This window comes from Castor canadensis, chromosome 7, assembly GCF_047511655.1.
Source record: "Castor canadensis chromosome 7, mCasCan1.hap1v2, whole genome shotgun sequence".
Classification (NCBI taxonomy): Eukaryota; Metazoa; Chordata; class Mammalia; order Rodentia; family Castoridae; genus Castor; species Castor canadensis.
In genome coordinates this window covers 99689772-99713965 of record NC_133392.1, presented here as the reverse complement: position 1 = coordinate 99713965, position 24194 = coordinate 99689772, and the positions used below count along the sequence as shown (strand labels likewise).

The 24194-nt window shown below is 35.8% G+C and overlaps 1 protein-coding gene across 2 annotated transcripts in view; it reads left to right on the top strand.

Annotated features, from left to right (window-relative positions):
• The first annotated feature begins 628 nt into the window (after positions 1–628).
• Positions 629–24194, top strand: part of Acadm (acyl-CoA dehydrogenase medium chain) — a 28152-nt gene continuing 4586 nt past the window's right edge. For both annotated transcript variants that reach the window (XM_074079743.1, XM_020165925.2), the window contains exons 1-10: positions 629–781; positions 4026–4113; positions 6474–6571; positions 6692–6761; positions 7068–7168; positions 7818–7898; positions 14523–14653; positions 17517–17625; positions 21722–21862; positions 22630–22725. In XM_074079743.1, coding sequence (XP_073935844.1) covers positions 752–781; positions 4026–4113; positions 6474–6571; positions 6692–6761; positions 7068–7168; positions 7818–7898; positions 14523–14653; positions 17517–17625; positions 21722–21862; positions 22630–22725 — 945 coding nt within the window. In that variant the 5' untranslated portion in view covers positions 629–751. The remainder of the gene's footprint in view (positions 782–4025; positions 4114–6473; positions 6572–6691; positions 6762–7067; positions 7169–7817; positions 7899–14522; positions 14654–17516; positions 17626–21721; positions 21863–22629; positions 22726–24194) is intronic.

Genomic DNA, 24194 nt, shown 5'->3' with positions numbered 1-24194 from the left:
TTTGCTTTTGAAACCCAAACTTGAATCCCCCAGCTACCACTTCACACACTCGGTCTAATCAGAAAACAAAGCGACTTGAAGTAGAAATCTTCAGAAAGATATTTGCTTCCAACATTTACTGGCTGAGGCCTGGGCTTTAGACGGCTTCATCTTGCAGCATGTCAAAGGACACATCGGCACACGTGGGTAACAAATCGTCTTGCAAATATTCACAAAGGTCGGATGCTTGGAAGAAATTCAAGTCCCCTACTCGTTTAAATTGCTGAAACACACGCATTCCTTCTCTGCAGTCCAGCGTTTACACGTTCAAGGGATGTGTACTTCGAACCTCAAAGTGGAAACAGTTTCAAGTGCTCGTGACTCGGAGCAAAGGTCCCCGTGGGGCGAAGGGCACGCGCTTCCCCCAAGTCCTGCTCTCTCACCTAGATCCGGGTCCAGCTCCACGCCCCGCGGTTCCCCGCCCCGCCTCCGGCCCTCCCTACCCGGGATGGGCCTGAGCGCCCCCCGGGGTTCAAATGACCGAGATCATCCAGGCGTTTCAGGTCCCCGCCCTGGAGCTGAACCTGCCCCTGGCGTCAGCAGCGGACAGCGCCTCCCTCCCGCTCCTGACCTTGTACTTGGCTTCTCTCGGCCCCGCCCACGCCCCGCCCACGCCGGCGAGTGGGCGGGGCCAGAAGGTCTGCCCCCCCGCTGAGCCTAATAGACTTGACGTCTGCAGCCGGGAGGCTGAGTGTTGGATCCGCCAGTCAACATGGCAGCGGTGTTTAGGAGAAGCAGCGGGGTGAGAGGCAGCCCAGGGCCGCGGTGGGATGGGGCAGGGATGTCTTGTTGGGGAGGGGGCCAGAGCCGTGTAGAGAGGCGCCCCAGAGAGGAGAGAAGCCGAGCGGGGACCGCAGCCTGCTCCGTGCGCGGAGGCCCTCCTTCCCCGACCCCTGGACACCGTCCCGGGTTGGGATTCTCTCCGTGCTTTCGGGCCTCCGCAAGGGCAAATGCAGCCGCGTCTTCACTGCAGTCTTGTTTCTTTCTCGGGCGGGAACACCCAGAAATCTCACCCCTTCCCATCGTGAACCCGGCTTTGAGTTACGCTGGTGTCGGAACCGCCACCCTGTTTTTGCAGGACTGGTGTAGTAACTCCTCAAAAAAACTCTTTCCCATCTCGCCCTGTATCCACAGCCCGGGAAGGAATCATCAAAGTATGCGTCGTTATGGGACGATGTGTACTACCAAGGTGTCAGAATCCACATAGTCTAACGTGGTGCTTGCAGAATCACGGGAAGGGAAAACGGGGCGGCCACTCTCAAGCCATGTAGAATGTCTGATATGCCTGTGGTTTTGTAACATGGAGGAGCACCCTAGCGTTTAAAAAGAAAGAAAAACCTAGCGCCGATGTTTGTATCTGTCTTCTAGTTCTGCGTCTTACACATTTTAAATATGTTTCAGTCATTAGATACATTTTGGTATCTTAAATATTGATGTATTCATACAAGATTGCCTTTTAAAATGCCACCTAAAATTGAATTAAAGTTGTCTTTGACCAAAAAAAGCTACAATTTTAGAATTTATAGTAATTCTACTACTGTATTATTGCTCAACTTTTGCCATTGCTATGTAAGTAATGAGCTCTGAAGGCAGAAATTGGGTGATTTAAAAAATTATCTTTAACTCTGACGTCAGAAAAATGATTTCTCAGCCTTTCCAATGATGAATCTAAGAAAACATGATCAGAAAACGTATACTCCTCTAACCCCTCTTCGACCCTCTCATAAAAGTAAGACTCATAAGAAATTCGTGAAAGTTTTAATTGTAGTGGTACTGTTGCAGAATTGACACTTGATTAAAGTTGCTGTCTTCCAGTTTGGAATCTCATTGTTCTGGGTGAAGACCCATAGTAATAAAACCAATATTTTTATGGCTTTAAGCTTTGAAAGCACCTTGTTTTTATTGTACTGGATTATCCACCAAGATTAGCTCCCGAGGTTCCCAGGTGTGAATACAAACCATGATAAATTTTCAACCTGTCAGACATTACAAAGGACATACTCATGCAACTAGACCCACATTAAGCAATTGTAGCTTGAAGTCCTGTGCTGTTTCTTTATTCTATTTTTACTGAGTGACTTCTCTAAATGATTTCCATTATTAAATAGTTAGCAGGGTAATAGTCACTTCCCTCTAGGTGTAGTGACTTTGAACTTTGTTTTATGTGCCATGTTTTTCTGAAAAACAATCATGTGCAAACTGACTTTTTGTAAATTTTTTAAAATCCATTAAATAAGTCCCTCTTTAAATTCTCTCAGCAAACCACTTTACCTGATTTGTGAGAAATGGGTTTTGTGCCATGGTATTTATACACATTTGTAATAGAGTCAGGTTACTTGCTAAGGTTTTTGTGGAGTGTTTTTCTTCCTTATATAAGACCAGTTAGTAAACTAACTGGAAAAGCAGTGCAGCAAGTAACTGCTTACTGTAAATGTGAGAGTTAGAATCCTGATTACACTATCTTAGAGTGACTTTGGCTAATTTTAGCCAAGTTTCTTCCTAAGAAAAATAAAAATAGAGCCTTTATCTCAGGCTTGACCTGGAATCCACTGAATTAATACTTGCAATGTGAGTGTAAAGAAGATAGATTCAGTCTTTGAAGATTGCACTATGAAAACCAGGGAAACCATGTTTTACTTCAAGATAAAGTTAATAAAAGGTGCAAAGAAAATGTGAGTTTTCATATTTTTTTTCAAAATTGTAGTGTGCTGTATGTTATTTTGAAAGGGCTATTTAGGTTACATATTTGATATTCTAATTGTCACTTTAAATGTAGGTGATTGTCAATTGAAATTATCTTTTACCAAATGGACAATTTCTTTTTACATATTTTGAAAAAGATATGTTTGGTTCCAGAAACGTTAGATATTATTCAGCTTTTCTTTTTCTCTTCATACCTGTCTTGTGAAAATTACCTAGGGATAGTCCCACAAGAACCTTTCAACTGAGACTTGTGTAATTTTGGCTGTTCTCAAATATTTACTCAGAGGACCAGTGTGGTTTCCAGTTTGGTAACTTTAATAAATGCTAATGGTTACTTTTGAGATCATTAAATTATCAGGAATATAAAAATGGGTTATAATGGAATAATAGTTTTGTATGATTGCATTTTTATTTGTCCTTTTGAAGAAATATGAGTATGCTATTAAGATGTAATATATTGATAGAATAAGATTGGCAAACATTTTTTAAAGCAACAGATAATAAATCTGTGACTCAAGTTTCTGTGGCAACCAAATAGCTTTGCTGTGAAAGCAGCAATAGATGATATGGTGTGGCTGTGTTCCAGTAAAATTTCATTAACAAAACTGATGAATTCCATAGTTTGCTGACCCCTGGTTTGGAACATTGCAAAAATGCCTAGAGACTGCAGCAAAGAACATGGCTTTATGTTTTTTTTTTTTTAGTTAGAGTGAGGTATTTAGAAAATGGGATGGGATCTACCAAAGTGAAGAGTCCCATAGGCCCATCTGGGAAAATAATTGGAGCAGGGTATCAAAACTGATAGAAAAGGCAATTCTTGAAAGTAGTTCAGTTCCAACTCCCCAATCACTAGTGTCCTAGGAGCTTGTAGTTGAAATTTCCAGAATATCAATCCTAAGTCTTACCTACTATTTCAGTCTATTTTTTGTCCTGGTAACCCTCCATTTTGGTAGTGCAAATACAATTGATTAATTTTGTATTCATTACTTGTTTTTTCTTAACATTTCCCTTATGGATAGATGTTCACGTAGCTGATAATTGACTTGTTTAAATTATAATAAAAAACGCAGGAAAGTAATAATGACTTTAAAATAGATCTCTTGATCTGGCTGATGTGTTAGAGCATCTGTCTAGCAAGCAGGAAGCCCTGATAAACCCCAGTACTAACAAAAAAGTCTCTAGAGTATGGTTAACCAAATTGCTATACTCACTTATAATAGTCCATATTCTCTTATTTGATTGATATCTGTCACATTTGTTTTTAATAAAATTATCTTTTACAGATCCTGAGAAGTGCTTCTCTTCTTGAGTGGAGATCACAACATACAAAAGTTTCTCAGAAATATGAACCAGGATCAGGATTTAGTTTTGGTATACATTATGTTCTGTCTTTTGATTTTAAAATGTATTTGTTTGTATTATGTTTGTAAACTTGTTTTTGGTCATTCTGTAGAACCAGTCATTCCACCATCTACAAGTAACTCATAGTCACACTTATTCTTTCTAAGCTGATCATCTCCTTCAGTAGGCTACCCTGTACATTTGATTTGTTAGAAGACTGTGCATTCATACACTATATATGTATATATTTATTATATAACAGCATTATAACATTGTGTATCTATGCCTTCCTATTTTCCTAAGTAGCCCAAAATAAATAACAGATTTGCTGATAGTCTTCAATTTACAAATTTGAATGTAACAAATACTTATTAGATAGACAGTGCTAGGTGTCTGGTAATATTCTAAAGCCTGTTTTGGTGCTGCAAAAACTGAACTGCAGTTTTGGTGCTGTTATTTGAAGTTCTTAGACCTGTGACCAGAGTAGTCATGTGTTGAAGGGAAAAGGAATAAGGTTTTTCTTCCCTAGTTTTCACTTTATAAAGGATAGGATGCCCTATCTTTGGCATCCTTTGTCACCTAAAACTGCTTCAATTTTTTTAACCTTTCCTCTAAATTAAAAACATTTTCTCAGTTCACTTCTCTCAGAAAATAGTTATAAGGCAGCTGAGATAATTAATATATACCCAGGTGCAATTGACAACATAAAAGGTCTGGGGCTATTGTTATTGTTTCTGTTCAAGGTATTTTTCCCTTATTAAGATTTTTTGCCTAAATTAAGTGGAAGGTTTTCATGCAGTGTGAGGATAGCAGTTTGAGTCAGCAGGTCTTCAGAGGTATTAGTATTGATTTGGCTGACTGTTACCTAGTTTCAGCTTGCTACGTGCAAATTCATACTCAGTAGTAAGAAATTAGCAGGAAAAGTCTGTGACAGTTTGCTGAGTGACAGGATGAAACAGATGTAAGTATTTGGGAGTTGGTTTATGAAGCTCAAGTAAAGGAATACAGATAATACCTATATATGACCAGTTGTTCTGGTTCTTTATCAACAAAATGGGAAGAATGTCTATAACAGAATTTCTTTGAAGATTAGATTAGATTATATCCTATACATTAAGTTCCTAGCATATAGTGACCTGATAAAAGTAGTTTCTCAACTAATAATCCATGATAGAACCCTGTCTTTCCTACCCTTAACACGCCCACAATCTTGATAAGACTGGCTCTAACTTTTGAGGTAAAGTTGTGATGTAGAAAACACTACACTGAAATGCTATACTTCTGCTCATTCATGGTAAGGCTAGGGGGCTATCATTTCCTCTCTCTTTGCGCTTTAGTTTCCTTATCCAAAAAAAGAGAGATTTGATCTTACACTGTTCAATTCAGCACCAAAATCCTACTGTGTTTTACATTATCTTGTCCCCATACAAATGATTAGTATACTCATAAACATCCTTGTTCATTCTTCTGTGCTTTTGCCTAAAATATTCTATATATTTCTTTGAAATCATAACTATCTTTTAGTGCTGGGGGAGGGGGACGTTGCTTTTAAGTGGTAGAGTGCTTGTCTAGCAAGCGCGAGGACCTGAGTTCAAATCCTAGTATGCCCAAAACAAAACAAAATAAAACTTACCTATGTTTTGACATTGGATGCAACCACATAAAACATTAGATAATAAAATGCAACTAGCAATCTGCTCTTACCCTTTCCTTATTCCAGGCACCATTTTCATTTCATTAATTTGACAATAACAGCTCCTTAATATTATGTAAATGCATTGTTTGGAGATTATTTGTTAGCAATACAGCAGTATGTTGTTTACTGTCTTTTGAGAAAATTTCCCATCTCTTTTACCAGTTTCTTTGTTAAATTTGTCTGAGTTTAAAGGAGGAATGAAGTTGAAATTATGGCATTGATATTCATATATAATTCTCTGAAACAAGTTGATGGGGTTATGGTCACCTACTGTGTCTCATTTTCCTTAAACTGATTTTTGGGATCAGGAACATGCCTTATGTATTAGTTTTGCTTGAGTGTTAGTGAATACTGGTTATATCTGCTTAGGAACTAAAAATAAATTTTAAAATTCATGTTTGTTACATCATCACTTAGAAAAGAAAAACTTACTTAAGCTCTACCAGTTTGTGTTTATTACTTGTTTGTAAAAATCAGAAATCTTACCTATTTCCTTCAGCATTTGTATTGACAGATTTATTTATGTACAAAAAAATTTTGACTAGTCAGAAAATTTACCGTAGTCTTTTGCTTTCTGATTTATTAAAGGTTACCTTAGCCATTATAAATATAAATTTCCACATACCAACTACCTTAGGCTTTTTCCCTCTACTTACTGTCCTATTTTAATGTTTTCTAAATAATTTTCCCTTAGAGTTCACTGAACAGCAGAAAGAATTTCAAGCTACTGCTCGAAAATTTGCCAGAGAAGAAATACTTCCAGTTGCTTCACAATATGACAAAACTGGTGAAGTAGGTATACACATTTTAAGAAGAGAAAGTTTGTACATTTTTATAAGATCATATAATCAGACTATCTAGATGGTAATTATATATATGTTTTTTCTTTCTTTCATTTTCTTTTTCTTTTAGTATCCTTTCCCAATAATTAAAAGAGCCTGGGAACTTGGTTTAATCAATACACATATTCCAGAGAGTTGTGGTAAGCTTTCTTTACATTTTTAATCCTAGAATGGATCTGAATCAGAAAACTTGTGAAACTCATTCTTTTAAATATTTGTTGACATTAAATGACTTTCTACCTTTGTTTTCCTCTTTAGACTCTGGTACTTGCCTGCTTTAAAAAAACAAAAAAACAAAAAAACAAAACCATGTACTCAACATGTAGGGGCATTTTTTCCCATTTCTAACTGGCTCCAATCAATATTTAAGATAGTTCACTTTTATTTATTTTTTTTGAGATGTACTACATGTTATAATGGACTTGTAAAACATTTTGATACCATAGGAGGTCTCGGACTTAAAACTTTTGATTCTTGTTTAATTACTGAAGAACTGGCTTATGGATGTACCGGGGTTCAGACTGCTATTGAAGGAAATTCTTTGGGGGTAAGTTACTTAGAAAATTAACTGCCTAACTTAGCTGTTAATCAGACAGCTAAATTAGGTTAATATATAAAACACGGTTTGTTTGTTTTTTAAATAAAGAAACAAGATTTAGCAGTGAATTCCGGGGTCAAGATTCCAAGGCTTGATCACTGCGGTCCTGTTGTCTCCAGTTCTCAAAGTCCTAGCTGTCCTTCAGAGAAACTGTATATTTCTGCCACAATTTTCCAGTGATTCTTAGCTAGGAGCAGGGACTTAAGCCAGCATTCTGGCACATTATGGAACTTCTTGGGTTGGAGTGCTATACTATTTACAATGCTGAAATTTAATAAGCAGTTCTCAGGAGGCCTACTCATATAAAACAGCTCATGGATCCAAAATATAATCCTTTATTTGGGCATCTTAACTAGAGTAGATTTTTATATATTACCAACAAGTCCTACATGTTACTTAATTTTATGGAAATACTTAGATTAGGTGATGTATTTCCTCATTTTAACTTTTTAACTTAAAGGCAGAGTGTTAGTACTTTGAACTTACCCCATGGGGGGGTAGGGAATAGTTCTTTTGTTTTGAATTATAGTCTCTCTGATATACATATTTAATAAAAAAAAAAAAGATCTTGCTTTTAAATGTTGGTTTTCTTTGACAGCAAATGCCTGTTATTATTGCTGGAAATGATCAACAACAAAAGAAATATCTGGGGAGAATGACTGAAGAGCCATTGATGTGTGTACGTATAGCTGCTGCTTTATTTCACATTTCACATTTAAGAAGGGCTAAAGAAGTGCAGTTTCTGCTTTTCAATCTTTATGTATATGCTGAGCTATATCACATTAAGACAAAAGTTAGCAACATATTTAGGCACAGTAGTGTTCTAGGATGTCAAGAAAGTGTCATAATGATCCCTATGGCTTACTTTCAGGAGAGTGATATCTACTTGATGGAGGAATGTCTACTTAATACCTGCAGTTCAAGAACTGAGTGACTCTTCTAAGAAAGATTGAATGTAGAGTAGTAAGTGTTTGAACCCAGTAGTCTTTTGAATTAGTAAGAAATTAATGAAAACAAGAGACTGAAGAGATAATAGCTTACTTGTTGAATAGCTAGCTGCCTCAGGGAGCATATTTATAGTTTTGAGAGCAATTTAACAAATTTTAAATTGTATCTTTTAAAAAAGATATTAATAGGTATTTACTGAGGTTCTGTTCTGAAACTATTAAGGATTTTTATTTGATTATTGAGCAAATTTCAATGTGGGTATGATTATGATACTGAAATATAGCAGATTATTACTAACTTTAAACTAATCATGAGAATTTGTCTAAAAGAGTAGAAGTAATATTTAAAAATAATTTTTTAATTTATTTAACATAACTAAATATCAGGAAAAGTGCTTAATAAAGACATTAATGCATATTTCATAGGTAATTGGTAATTATTTTTTCAACAAGTGAGAGTTAGGTTAAACATTCCCAATATTGTTTAAGAACTTTGTAAAGCTTTTGGGTAATTCCATAGTATATAGAGTGACAGAAATGGAGATGCTTAATAAAACCTAACAATGCATTGACAAGAATATTTGTGATTATATTAGATACAATTAGGTATTTCTGAAATTTTTGCGAGTCTTTAAATGGGATTAATATTTTAAACATTTCTTTGGCAGTTTTGTCTGTTACCAATTCCTCCAATTATATGTAAAAGTACATTTACTATAGCTTATAAGTTATCATAATTTCTGGATTGATCAGTGTACTTTTTCCCTTTCTAGTACATGATAACAATAGTAAAAAAATAAAGCTAATGGTGAAAATGGAATTATCAATAGGTGTCTGAATTATAAGCTTTGATTAATTTATACTGAGATTCAGTTATTTAAATCTCAGTAAATATTTTATAACTTTTTTATTAGAAAATATTCAGTATAGGATTGAAGAGTTGGCTTAAATGATAGAGTGCCTGCCTAGCAAGCATAAGGCCCGAAGTTTCAACTCCCCCCCAAAAAAAAGACAAAAACAACCAACCAAAAGAAAAAAAAATTTAGCATAGAAAATTTAGGAATGTATAAAGAAGAGCAAAAACATCGGTAATCCTTCAGATATGAAGTTAACTGGGACTACTGTTTTATATTCCCTACCAGATTTTTAAATACATAAGTGTTTTAACAGTTAAGCTCATATACATGCAGTTTTGTATCCTTATTTATTTAATTGGAGCATTTTCTTATGCTTTACTTCTTTTTAAATGTTATGAAATTTATTATTGTATAATGTGCTATTCTAATGCATATACTAGAAATTCACTATTCTATTTAAACTTAGCTTTTTGCTTTTAAAAATAATGTCCTGAGCAGGATGCCAGTGGCTCATCTCTGTAATCCTAGCTACTTGAGAGGCAGAGATCCAGAGAATCCAGGCTAGCCCAAGGCAAAAAATTCCTGAGACTTCTTCTCAACCAATAGCTGGGCATGGTGATATGCCTGTCATCCCAGCTACTGTGGAAATATACATAGAAGGATCCTGGGCCTGGGTGAGCAAAAAGCAAGACCATATCTCAAAAATAACCAAAGCAAAAAGGGCTGAAGGCATGCCTCAAGTGGTAGAGCACCAGTATAGCAAGTGTGAAGCCCTCAGTTCAAACCCCCATATCACCAAAAAAAAAAAAAACCACAAGTAATAATAATGTCATGGTAAACACTGACACATAAAAAAATGAATGCAGGTTTTTTAATTTTAACTTTACAGGTACAGATATATTTGTTATTTTGTAGTCATTACACTTACATGATCATGTGATCAGATACACTCCAGCTGAAGAAGTGTACAGAGATAAATAATGGCAACAGTGTAATTTTTAGATAGTATTTACTGCAAACATTTCTTCAAGTCAAAATTAATACATTTGTATTATGTATGATAGTGGAGTTAAAGATTAGATAGATAGATAAGAGATAGATAAGATTGGATAAATCTTTTAAGTAGCATACACCTAAAATAAATGTAGTGTTAGACAATTAGGCCAAGTGTAGGCTGACATACTTGCCATGGGGATTCAGTAAAACTCATTTGTGTTGACATAGTCTTAGAATCTAGAAGTCTGTGTAAAACATCCTAATGATAAAGAAACTCTGGTCATGAAACCATGCATTTCCCAAGGAGCTAAGAAATAGCTGTAGTGTGACTGAAGTGATCTTGTATAGTCATTTAATCTCAGTGTCTCTACTAAAATGGAGAGTATAACAGCTGAAAGGGTTACAGTAAAGATAAAAGAAGATAGTTATGTTTTTATTGGAATATCTTCCCTGAGTACCTGCTTTGCAAAAAGATCTTAGAGAAATATCTTTCCTACTTAATGATCAAGGGAAACTGTTTCTCTGACAACTGTGAGTCATCCTGTTTGTAGACTTCACTTAGGGAAAGGTCACACTTATAGCTAACGCTGTTGTTTGTTTTGGTAAGTGGGAAGTCTGTAGACAGTTTTACAGTTGACAGTTAGCATCTGTTTGAACCTCAGAGCATGTGCTGTTGTGTAGTGTTTTTCTTCCTGCTTTTACTCTATTTTCTCTTCTCTTTTAAACACGTCAACAGCGTTAATCCCCTTTAGAGTGTAAGAAGCCTACTCTCCAATTAAAACAAATTAAACTGAATAAATGCAAAAATTGCTTTGAAAGGTGATGGTATTATTGCTAATAAAGAAAAGTACAATGCTGTACTTATTCAAATATTGAAGTACCGTGATAGGTGGACTGAGAATAAAAGAGAGAATAAGACTGGGCCCCTGCTCACAAGAAATTAAGAATCTGGTAGACTTTTATAGCCTTACCCAGAATCTGTCAATTATTATACAGAAAATCATGTGTAATAATAAATAATTATACATACTGCAGTATTATTGATTTGATTTCCTTGGTTTTCTAATTTGCATGGCAACAGTTAGGTGTTGGAAGTCAAACTAGTTTGTGCCAAGGTGCAGATTTTATGGACATTTATTATTTTATTAAGTGCTCAGTATTAGGTACTTCTGATACAAATGGAATAAATACTATTCCTGCTTTCAAGAAATTCTTGATATTGTTGGACAAGGTGATTCATGCCTATAATCCTAGCATGCAGGAGGATGAGAAAGGAGGATTGTGAGTTTGAGGCCAGCCTGGGCTACATAGCTAAACCCTGTCTCAAAAAACAACCAATTGACCAACCAAACTCTGATACAGTATAAAAGAAACACATGAACAACTTAATAACCTGTTTAATATTATAAAATATTGAATATTAGTGGTAAAGAAGGGAATAAGTTGCAATGAAAAAAGGGGATTCTGCTAACAATGGGCTAGAAAAATTAAACTACTAAAACATGATCAAATAAGAACAACTCTGAAAAACCAACAGTGACAAGCCTTATTTATTTTTTTAGTGGTATTGGGGATGAATTCAGGGCCTCATTCTTACTAGGCAGATGCTCTACCACTTGAGCCACTATGCCAACTCTTTTTGCATGCTTATTTTATGTCCTGGTTGGCTTGGACTTCCATCCTCCTATTTGTGCTTCCCTGCACAATGACAGGTGCACACCACTGGATAGAGCTATTGGTTGAGATGGGGGTCTTATGAACGTTTTGCCTAGCAACCTGTTATCCTGGGGATCACAGGCTCCCAAGTAGCTGGGTTTACATGTGTAAGCAACTACAACTGGCAACAAGCCATTTTTATTAGGAAAAAACCCAGGTTTGTACACTTTATAAGTTCTTTTAAAAATATTTGCATTAATGTAAAACAGAGAAATGTCTAATTGCATGTTTATGAAAAGAAATTCCTAAAGATGGTAAAAACAAAATTTGGGAGTTAGGGGTGTGGCTTAAGTGGTGAAGCACTTGCTTAGTAAGCATGATGCCCTGAGTTCAAAGTGCCAAAAACAAAACAAAACAAAAAACTTTTTGATACTTAAAAAGACTCTCATCTTTTCCAAATAGCTCATTTGTATAAAACTTTATTTTGTTATGATACAAATACATCATTGAGTCTCCAGGTTGGAGAGTAATCTAGTTTAGTTAGCTCACATAACAACTGAATATCCTCTGTAACATCCCTGACAAAAGGCTATCTAGGGCCAGGCATGGTGGTGTATACCTGTAATCCCAGCTACACAGGAGGTTCAGGTAGTAGGATCATGGTTCCAGGGCAGCCCAGGCAAAAAAGTTAGTTTGACCCTATCTCAAAAAATAAGTTGGGGCACTGGGCACAGTGGATCATACCTGTAGTCCCAGCTGCTCAGGATGTGGATATGGGAAGGTAGTTTGAAGGCCAGCCTGGGCAAAAAGTTAGTAGGACCCCATCTCAACAAATAAGCCAGGGATGGTGGCTCCCAAATTCTCGCTATTTGGGAGCTGTAGGTAGAATCACAGTTGAAGGTCCACTGCAGACAGAAACACAAGAGCGTATCCAAAACATAAAGGGAAAAAAAGGGTGTCAGGGCATGGCTCAAGTGGTAGAGTACCTGCCTACTAGTGTGAGGCCCTGAGTTCAAATCCTAGTACTGCCAAAAAAAAAAAAAAGCCTTCTAGTCATGTTTCCATACTGTAGGTGCCTTGGAGTCAAGACCTTCTGAGGTAGCTCTATTTGAGGCCATCACTGACCATGAGAAAGCTCTTGTAGACTACATGGCAGCAAGGGATAGTCTTTGTCATTTCTTTTTATAACTTTATTGTCACATGCTACAATGGGTGTTCAATAAATGTTTGAATGACTTAATGTAGTTTATCCATTCAGATGATCTCCCTTGGCTACCGTCCTTCAGATATTTGAATATAGTTTTTATTAAAATATCACCCAAAGTGGGTTGTTGCTGTTATTATTACCTCTTATACCCTTATTTCAAACTTCTGTAATAAGCTAAAATGAAAATCCAAATGTGTCACTCCTACATTCACAAAAACGTTCTATGATTCCATTAAGCAGTGGTGCTTAATGTATTTTTTAATTTGTGAATCCATGTTCAGATCTAACTTCCTCAGGAAGATGCAGATGCCATTTACTTTTGTACGCTAGGGTGTTCTTCATTCCCCCGCAGCCCTACTACATGATTTAGATCCTGTGGCACAATAGTTAACAGTCAGTAAACTTTTGTTGAATGCATAAAAGTATACTCTCCTTAGCTTGGCATGTTCCTTAGCCTCCATGACCTCTCCTCTGTCTGCCTCTTCATACCTTTCAGTTTTCCTCTCTATTTCAGTAATGAGTTACTAGTTTTTTCTTCCAACAACTGCTGTTTCATTCTTCTGTGCCTTTAATCTGCTTGTCCACCCATCATCCTCCAAACTCCATCTAGGCTAAATAATCATTTTCAATCTCCTGCATACCCTTTTTACTCTGAATTAAAATGAAGTGTTAAGATTTTTTCTTCTTTGGACTTTAAGGCAATGAACCTGTGTCTTTAGTTGGTATACCCACTGTACCTTCCACTCAGCAAACCTGAATTACCTTCCTGATGCTTGCCTCCCATCACCCGCTTTATCCATTACTGCTTGCAGCTTCTTGCACCTCTGCTTAGGAACTTTAAGAGGCTCCTTTGTTTCTACTAGATAAAAATCTCAAATTCTTAGTGTGATGTTGTCATCACTTGGTGTGACCTTAATGTGATTTTGTCATGTGTTTCCTTCCTTTTTCCATACTCATGTCCTACTGTGTACATGCACAAAAATCATGTTATCAAACTCTGGCACTTTCAGCATTACACACTGTGGGTAACCTTCTTTTTTATCTTGGTATCATTGTACATGCCATTACTTCTGTCTAGAATACACACTCCTTCTCTTTTTTCAATCTCCCAAAGAATACCTTTTCCATTTGAGGCTTAATTTAAGCTTCTTTTGTCTCTGGAAAGCTACTTTCTCAAATCCTGGTACATAACTTACATTCTTAGACATGTAATTACAATACAGTTATTTATCTCTACTGTTATATTGTAAAAATCTCTAGGACAGGAAATCTTTCATCTCTGGGTTCTCTTACCTCCTACTTTATAGCCTGGTACTTGATACTTGATAAATGTTTGAATAAATAAATCGATGTTGAATTTATTTGAAGGTACTAACTTTTTTTGATACATACTATGGGTGTCCTATGCCTAATTTTAATTTATGTCTTGAATGTTTTTACATTTGAGCCATTTGTTTGATTTTTCTAATACTTGCTTCAAAAATAAAATAGAGGTAGAGTGTAGGTCAGTAGTAGAGCTCTTGCCTAGCATGTGTGAGACCTTAGGTTCAATCCCTAGCACCACAAAACAAAAACAGTCCTGTCCAAATGTCAAAGTTTAATACTTAACATTTAATTTTTTTCTTGTTTCTATATTCAAGGCTTACTGTGTAACAGAACCTGGAGCAGGCTCTGATGTAGCTGGTATAAAGACCAAAGCAGAAAAGAAAGGAGATGAGTATATTATTAATGGTCAGAAGATGTGGATAACCAATGGAGGAAAGGCTAATTGGTATGTTTTTTGAGACATCTCTGTAAATTCTTAATTACTTTATGTTTGGAATCTTTCCTTCCTTACTTTTCAAGCAATCTCAGTTAAAGTAAGCCATGTTCATGAAACTGGAAAGCCTATGAGTTTATTTTTAAGCCCCTTAGCTATTACTTTCAGATTAACTTTAAGAGGTTTAATATGTAAGATTAAAAGAATTGCTACTCTTAAATCTGATTATGAAAGCTAGTACTCCATCTCCTTGGTTTGTCTTTACTTCCCCATCTCTTGTACCATAACTTCCTTGGAATCTCTAAAGCTCTGAGGAAAAAGGAAAATTTTTGGTGTAGGATGTCTCTGGTTCTCAGAAATAAGTAGAGGCTTTGAGCTTGTTAGGCAGGTGTTTTACCATTTGAGCCATGCCTCCAGTCCAACACAGGCATTCTTAAAACTCAGAGGGTGAAGAATTTGACTTTAATAAAATCCAAAAAGTCCAAATATATAGGTCTAAAAATAATGATATGAAGTTCAATAAAAGATCAAAAAGTCATTTGTAAAATATAAAATACTAATGAAAATTATTATATCTTTTAAAAAAGAAGAGGAAAATTTAATAAATAACTATAAATTCAATGGGAAGCAACAATATGGTGTGTTAGCCCTACAAAGTAATTTGGGCTGGGGATGTAGTTCAATGGTAGAGTACTTGCTAGTCTGAGAAGAAAAAAAAAAAGCTAATGTTAATGTAATGTCATGTTGAAGTAATAGAAGTATAGCATTAAACAACAGATAAAAATGGTGAACATTCTGAACACATGTTAAGGCAAGTTTTGAAGAAAAAAAAAGGAATAACTCCAGAAGCAGTAACTGTTCTGTGTTAGGAGAAACCTACAAAACATGTGAAAACTAAAGGGTTTTGGCTTACTTGACTTTTTTGAAATAATATTACATACTGTATTTTGAAATAATATACATACAAAAAAGAGCAGGCTGTCATGTTTACTTTAGGAAGCCAGTTAAAATTAATAGCAGTTAGAAAAATAAGTTCAAATTAGCTCAAAATGAGGACAAGCTTTGAAACAGTGCTGTGCAAAATGTTTTGTCATGGAAAATAATACATTTACCCCTGTCTCTATGTATATAAATAGACACTTCTTAGGAGAAATTTGGGTATTTGGAATAATGTGCCAAATAGCCTGACTCTCCCATCTGAAAAATTTCTGATTCAATATATTTGTGTCACTTCAGTATTAAAGAATATCTTGGCAGAGCTTGTGGTTAGCATGTACGGAGACTTTTGGTTCAATGCCTGGCAGGAACCCTTCCCCCCAAAAAATCATTCCAGGGAATGAACCTATTAGGAGAGCCTTAGGGTTATTTTAATTGTCAATCCATTTTGAGTACCCTAAATGTGTCTAGTATTGTGGAATGCTATATCATTGTCATTTGGTATCCTAATGTCAGCAAGTAATAAAATGTAAAAAAAAAAAAAGCCATTGAAATTTAACAAGCTGAAATGTAACAATGCACTTAGAAAGAAATATTAATAATGTTAAGAAATGACCACTCTTCACAGTTAAATTAGGTAACTTATGAAATTAGAAAACAATTTTTATTTTTTCTTATAATTAAATGAAACTATAGAGTCAATGACAATTTATTGATTTTAATCATAGAAAATAAATTTGTTAAGGAGGAATATTCCTTTTTTTTAACTTGGTCGTGCTGGGATTGAACCTAGGGCCCTTTGCAATCTAAACAGCACTCTACTTCTAAGCTATTACCCCCAGCCTTTTTTTAAAAGTTTGAAAAGAATTCTCCAGAATTTTTGGAACATGGGTTTGTATAGTTTGTATTTTTTTCTTCATGTTTTATTTCAAAGTCTTTCTGAGAAAAATGCTTCTGAAGGGAAAACTCAGCAAATATTCATAATTTAGCTATAATAAGTACATATTCACTGGCTTTGCTACATAAAGGCACAGTAGTCACAATGGAGGGGTCTGAGTTTCATATTATTCCTCTTCACTGGTAGCGTTGTTTAGCTTCATTTTCCAGATAGCTTGTCCCTAAAAAATAAAATTGGTTGGGCCAGGCACTGGTGGCTCATGCCTATGATCCTAGCTGCTCAGGAGAAGAAATCAGGAAGATGACAGTTCAAAGCTAGCCTGGGCAAATAGTTGAAGAGACCCTATCTTGAAAATATGCAATACAAAAAAAAGGGGCAGGGTGGATGGCTGGTGGATGGCTTAAGTGGTACAACACCTGCCTGGCAAGTATGAGGCCCTGATTTCAAGCCCCAGTACCACAATAAACAAATACATAATTGATTGGAATGATAGTTCCAGCCCACGCATACTTTCTTTGCATATTGCACTGTCCCTTTAGTTTTTCAATTTTCATGGGACTGGGGTTTGAACTTAGGGCTTTGCACTTGCAAAGCTGGTGCTCTACCACTTGACTCATGCCTCCAGTCCATTTTGCTCTGGTTATTTTGGAGATGGGGTCCTGCAAACTATTTGGTCAGGCTGGCCTAAAACTGAGATCCTCCTAATCTCAACCTCCTAAATTTACAGGCTAGGATTACAGGTGTGAGCCACCTGCACCCAGCCTGCATTGTCTTTACATGAGGAATTTTTACTTATAACTCATACTACCAAAAGGTTAAAATAGCACATTAGTTAAGTAGATATGGGTTGAAACACTAACTTGAGCACATAATAGATTTATGACTCTCGAAGGTTTCGAAACCTGTTTGATTTCTCATTTCTTATCTGAAAGATGAGAGTAATAATTATTGGGATTCGTGGGAGAATTAGCTAAGCTAGTGATCACCGCGTGCTATTCATTAATATCATTATCACCATCATCATATGTGTACATATATTAGGTATTTTTTGCTGGCGCGTTCTGATCCAGATCCTAAAACTCCTGCTAATAAAGCCTTTACTGGATTTATTGTGGAAGCAGATACCCCAGGAGTGCACATTGGAAAAAAGGTAAAGTGTATAAGGCCTCAAATATTATTTTAACTATAAATATCAAAACTAGTATTTCAGTTTCCTTTAATGAAAATATTTTGTTAGACTGGAATAAAAATAAAACTGTGTTTTGATGACATCAGGTAAAATAGTTTATATGTCGCTGAATATTTTAAGTTGAAGTTATTCATTTGAAATGTTTTGAAAGATTAACCTGCATAGAATGGTAATAGCAGCTGTGAGGTTTATCAAAATAAAATCAAACTGTTCTTTATATTCCCTGCCCAGTAGTAGAGTATTAGATAGCTCAAAGGGCTTTGCCACTCTTTTTTTCTTATTGGATCCTCACAGCAACTTTTCAATCAGATTAGTGGCATTGTGCCCATTTCACAGGTTAAAACAATGTGACCTAAATGGATTACCCAAGATCATACAACATTACAAAAACCATCTGTGCCTTAGAAAAATATAAGAATGGCAAAGAGCCTTGAATGTGGAAATGCAAGAAAATTTTATTTAAGTAAGAAAAGGTAATATATTTTAGAAAGGTTGTAATCTGAATATGTGAAGGTAATTTAGCTCAAACTAGACTAGGAAGAGTTTAAAACTTGACTTATCAAAAGAAAGAAATGAAGTCATTATAGTAGTCCTAGTGGGAACTAACAAAGATATAACTGCAAAATTTTTTTTTGTTTTGTAAATTTACCTGTTTTACTGTCAAAGCGTAAGTAAAAAATTTTTAAGTTTTTAATTGGCACATACTAAATTGTACATAGCAAGGGGTTTCATTATGACAAATATACCTTAATGACTAAATAATGTGCGCCTAAGGCAAAGGAGGAATTGTGGAAGTTAATTGTGAGTTACTGAAGGTTACATGAACATATTTTCTTCCTCCTGGCTGAATAAAGATACAGATTACCTGCTTCAAAAGTAGATTAGGTCTGCACAGACTGAACTGGAAAAGCTAATTTGAGTTAATCAAAGTAAAACAAATTTCTAAACCAGTCTTGTGTATTTGTGGAATCTTGTTTTCTTAAAAGCCATCAGTCATTTCTATTGTATCCAAACATTTTTAAAATAGAAGTGTGTTGTTGGAGTATGTAAGAGGGGTAACTTCTCTTTTAGGTCATGGAATTTTAAAGGTAGAAGATACCCTACATTTTATTTCCTTTAGTCTATTCACTGAATATTAAAACTGAGATCCAAGTAAGTGATCTAGTTAAGGTCAAAAACTCAGGTAGAATTAAGATCTGTAAATTGGTCTCTAGGAATTTCCCAGTACAGTTTCTCATGTTGTATTTTGCTATATTTTTAAGAGACAATATTAAAGGCAGATTGTACTTTAGAAATAACTCTAATGATACTGTTTATATAACAAAATGTAGGTACTCAGAATAGTTGTGCTTCTATCCAAGAAATTGATTTTTATTTGTGCAACAGGTCATGTTCCTTCTTAGGGATGGTTCCTAGAAAACTCCGGGCCAACAGTATGGCCCATATCTAGAAAGTGTAAAGGACCTGGTGGCTTGTACTTTTTTTTTAAGTGGTAAACCCACTCCTGATTTTGTCTTGATGTTTCTAATCTCATTGTGTTTTTACCCAATTTTGTTTTTTTTTTGGTGACACTGAGGTTTGAACTCAGGACCTCACGCTTGCTAGTTGCTAGGCAGGCGCTCTTACTGCTTGAGGCACTCTGCCAACCTCCTTTTATTTTTGTGATGGGTTTTTTCAAGATAGGATCTCATAAACTATTTCCCCGGGGCCAGCTTTGAACCACGATCCTCCTGATATCTGCCTCCTGAGTAGTAGGATTACAGGCATGAGCCACTGGTACCCAGCTTTTTTACCCAAGTTTCTTACTCTAAAAATCTCTATTCAAAATATATTTATTATTGAATGCATATTATGTACTAGCCACCATCCTAGATTTTGAGAATAGTGTATTGATCAAAACAAACAAAAAAATCCCACCCTAGAGCTTACTTTCTAGAGAGAGAAACAGGTAATTATCTTGTATGTATTTAAGCCTCCTTAAATCTTTTTTAAATAAATGGGCATTTAACAATTTGTGAAATTCATGTTTTCAAAAGCATTTTTAAAAAATTTTTTTTGGTAGCATTGAGGTTTGCACTCAGGGTCTTATGCTTACTAGGCAGATGCTGTTACAGCTTGAGCCACTTGTTGCCAGCAGCATTTTGATTTTAAATATGGGGTTTAAGGTGAGTCTGAGAAACAAGTTAAAGTGTCTTCATAAATCATGTATTCTCCTATCAGAGTGGTAGTCTAAGGAACTAGAGTTTATTAATTTATGAAGACAAAATAAAGGGGATATTGGCATCTTTCTGGGTTAAACTATATATATTGTCACCATTTCTTCAAGTTTGGAAGCCTATTTTTAATATTAAAGTCTCTAAATTAAAGAATTAGTTTGTAACTGTTTCTTTTGTCCCTGTTTCTCTTTCTGCTTATTAAAAAGATTAATTTTTTTTCCTTAAGGAGAAGAATCACAATGTCTGTAACTTCCTTTCAAGTGGTTCTGGATAATGTAGAGAGAGGGAAATAATTTAAATGTGTCAAAGTGTGTCAACAGTTGATAAATTTTGGTAAAGGGTACAAGCACCACAAACTTAGTACCCTAGGTATTTATCCAAAAGAAATGAAAACAAAGACCTATACCCAAATGTTAATGGCAGCTTTATTGATTGCTAAAAACTGACAGGAAAATGGCCATCAAGTGATGAATAATAGATACCTGGTTCATCCATATAATCGACTACTACTCAGCCATAATAGCAATGAATTATTGATCATGCAGAAATATGAATGATTCTCAAAAGCACTACACTGAGTGAAAAGTCAGAGAAGACCTTATTATTCTACTTATAGGACATTTTGGAAAGGGAAAAACTATATGGAGAGAAATCAGATAAGTGGTTTTCAAAGGATAGAGGTAGAGTAAGGGACTTCACTACAAAGACAGAACAAGTTAACTAGGGTGCTGAAATATTCTGGATTGTGATGGTGGTTACACATATACTTTTGTCAAATGTTATGATGGTATGCAGTAGTCCCTCTTTACCCACTGTTTAGCTATCCATAGTTTCAGTTAATGTGAGCTACCATGGCCTGAAAATAGTAAATGGAAAATTACAGAAATTAACAATTCCTAAGTTTTCAAAAACTTTTTATAATATTTTTATTTTATTACTATTAGCTTCTTACTGTGACTAATTTATAAGTTAAACTCTATCATAGGTATGTATAGGAAAAAATGTATTTAAAGGACAGTACTACCCATGGTTTCAGGTATCCACTGAGAATCTTGGAACATATTCCCCTCATTTGGGGGAGGAGGCTTTACAAAAAAGGTGGGGGAATTTTTCTATATGGGTTTATCTCAATAAGCCTAATTTTAAGATAGAATCGGAGGAAAATAACACATCTAATGTTTACCCAATAGATTACTTTGCTAGCAGTTAAAGTTCCAAATCAAGTTATGCTTGCTAAATGATTTTCCTGACACTCATGATAAAAATTATAGCTTTCAAACGTATACAAAGTATAGTCAATTTGTAGACCTTACACTAGTTTTGGTTTCAAAATTGGTGAAATACTTTTTTTTGCACCATTGGGGCTTAAATTCAGGGCCTTCACCTTGAGCCACTCCACCAGCTCTATTTTTGAAGGGCTTTTTGAGATAGGGTCTCGCAAACTATTTGTCCAACCTGGTCTGGAACCATGATTGTCCTGATCTCTGCCTCCTGAGTAGCTAGGATTACAGATGTGAGCCACCAGCACCTGGTGAAATACTATTTTTGACTAGGATTTGGCAAACATTTTTGGACCTATCCAGATTGTTAGGCTTTGATAGGTCAGGTGGTCTGTCGCAACTACTCAGTTCTGCCATTGTAGCAAGAAAGTAGCCATAGAAGATATTAAACAGATAGTGTGTCCATATTTCAATGAAGTTTTACTTACAAACCAGGCATTACAGCCCATCCTTCTTGTTCCCTGCTTTAAATAATTACAGAAAAGCATAAAACAGTGGTTAATGTTAAAATCAATAGGACTCAAAAAAGTGTTTCTTAAAATGTGACAATTTTCTTGTTAGGAATTAAACATGGGCCAGCGATGTTCAGATACAAGAGGAATTGTCTTTGAAGATGTGAAAGTGCCTAAAGAAAATGTTTTACTTGGTGAAGGAGCTGGTTTCAAAATTGCAATGGGAGCTTTTGATAAAACCAGACCTCTAGTAAGTTGATAATCTTTGTAGGATCTTTTACTACCTTGAATGAGTAGTTTTATATCGACTTTGTATGCTTGGGTATGTTTTTCCTTTTTAATATCTGCTTCTTTTAGTAAGGGTGGAGAACAAGTAACTTTACTATTTACAATTCAAGTTTCTCCTCCTCGTTTTAGAAATTATTTTAGCAAATGCAGAATTAAGGAAGTTTCTGCTAGATTTCCAGACAGGCAGTTCACACTTAATTTGATCATTCCTGTTCTGTACTCATGTCCCCACAACTTTGTTTTTGGCAGTATTGGAGTTTGAACTCAGGCCTCATGATTGCTAGGCAGGTGCTCTACCAGTTTTGCTGTTCCCCCAGCCACTGTACTCATTTCTTATTCCTTTCCTCATTAAGAATATTTCTCTATAGGAAAGTTGCCCTTGTTAAACAGAGGAATGTTTTTTCTCTAAACTGTGATCCTGTGCGTATCAAATGCTACAATTACACCCCCCCCCCTTTTTTTTGAGGTGCTGGATATCAGAGTCAGGGCCTTTCACAGGCTAAGCATGCTCTCTACCACTGAGCTATATCCCTAGCACCTGCCTTTAATTCGTAAGTAATATTAAAACTTAAGTGTTCACCTCTCCCTCTCCAACCCCCATTCTTCTATTAAATTAATTTCTCTTTATATAATCCTTAATTTAGAATCTAAGGCAGATAGCTATATACTATGTTCAACATGTTATAAAGACAACATGAACCTTTGTTTTATAAAATGTTAACATACTAGGTAGCAGCTGGTGCTGTGGGATTAGCACAGAGAGCTTTGGATGAAGCTACCAAGTATGCCCTGGAAAGGAAAACTTTTGGAAAGCTGCTTGTTGAGGTAATTTTAATATGGTATTTGCTTTGTTGAATGTTGACACTCATTTTCATCTAATATTAGGAAATTATTTTTAAAATTGCACAAAATAATCTATTTCTACTTTGGTAGCGAGAAAATACCATGGTTATTTCAGGGTATTTTTCAAGAATAGATTTTCTTGAGCCTATGAGATTAATGATTAGTCAGTCTGTGAATTATATTAAGATAAGAGCTAATATTGGGTGCTTGTTGTGTACCTGCCACTGCACAGTGTATTTAAATATATTTTCTTATTCTCTCAGTAATCCCCCCTTTTTTTTGGTTGAACTGGGATTTGAACTCAGGGCTTCACACTTGCAAAGGGGGCACTCTACTGTTTGAGTCACACCTCCAGATCATATTGCTGTGGTTATTTTTGGAAATGGGGTATGGTGAGCCATTTGCCCAGACTGATCCTCCCTTCTCAGCCTCCCAAATAGCTAGGATTACAAGTGTGAGCCACTGGTCTGCAGCCTCAGTAACCCTTTTTGGATGGTGCTATAATATGTTAAAGATCAAGACACAGCCTCAGAGATAATAAATAATTTGTCCCAGCTTGCACAATTTATAAGCCACAGATCCAGGATTCTATTTTAAGCTTTTAATTCACATTACTTTCTGTGTCTTGTTGAGTATTAAATTTAAGAGTCGCATCTTCCATGAATTTCCAGGGAAATTCTTAATTCCTGTCTTTTTAAATAGTCATGTCCTTACTGACTATATTCTCTCTTCTTTAACTCACCATGAGCTGTACAGTGAACCTTGCTTTTACTCTTTGTTCCTGGTGCTGTGGATCAAATACAGGATTTCACACATAAGGCGAGTGCCCTACCACTGAGCTACATACCCAGGTTGAACCTCCTATTTCTGTCCCCATGTCAGTAGTTCTCATGTTATTTGTGGTAAAAGATAAATTTGATTTTTAATTTCCAATCAATTGTGGACCATTACTTTTGTAAAATAAAAACAGTATGTCAACCTAAATTGAGTGACAGAGAGACTGACTCTCCAATGAGTGAGAAATGCAATTTGATGGCAGTTCATGGCCCATCTAGGAACTTGGGGCTGGGGGGGCTCTTAAAGAAAAAAGAAGTCCATGCAAGTTGTTTTGAAACAAAGACCACTGGCTACAGAAGATTGTTATAGAAGTTGTGATAGCTCATTACATTTACTTTGAATTGATGGATATTTTACTCATTCAAAAAATAAAGCTGGATGCTGGTGGGTCTATAATCCCAGCTACTCTGGAGGCAGAGCTCAGGAGGATGGATGGCTTGAGGCCAATTAGGGAAAATAGTTCATGAGACCCTATCTTAAATACCCAGCATATAAAAAAAGTAAATAAAGTCAATCTGGGTTAATAATCCTAGCCCTCAGGAGGCCGAGGCAGTAGGACCTCCTCATGTTTGCTAGGCAGGTGCTTTCCTACTTAGTCACTCTGCCAGCCCTTT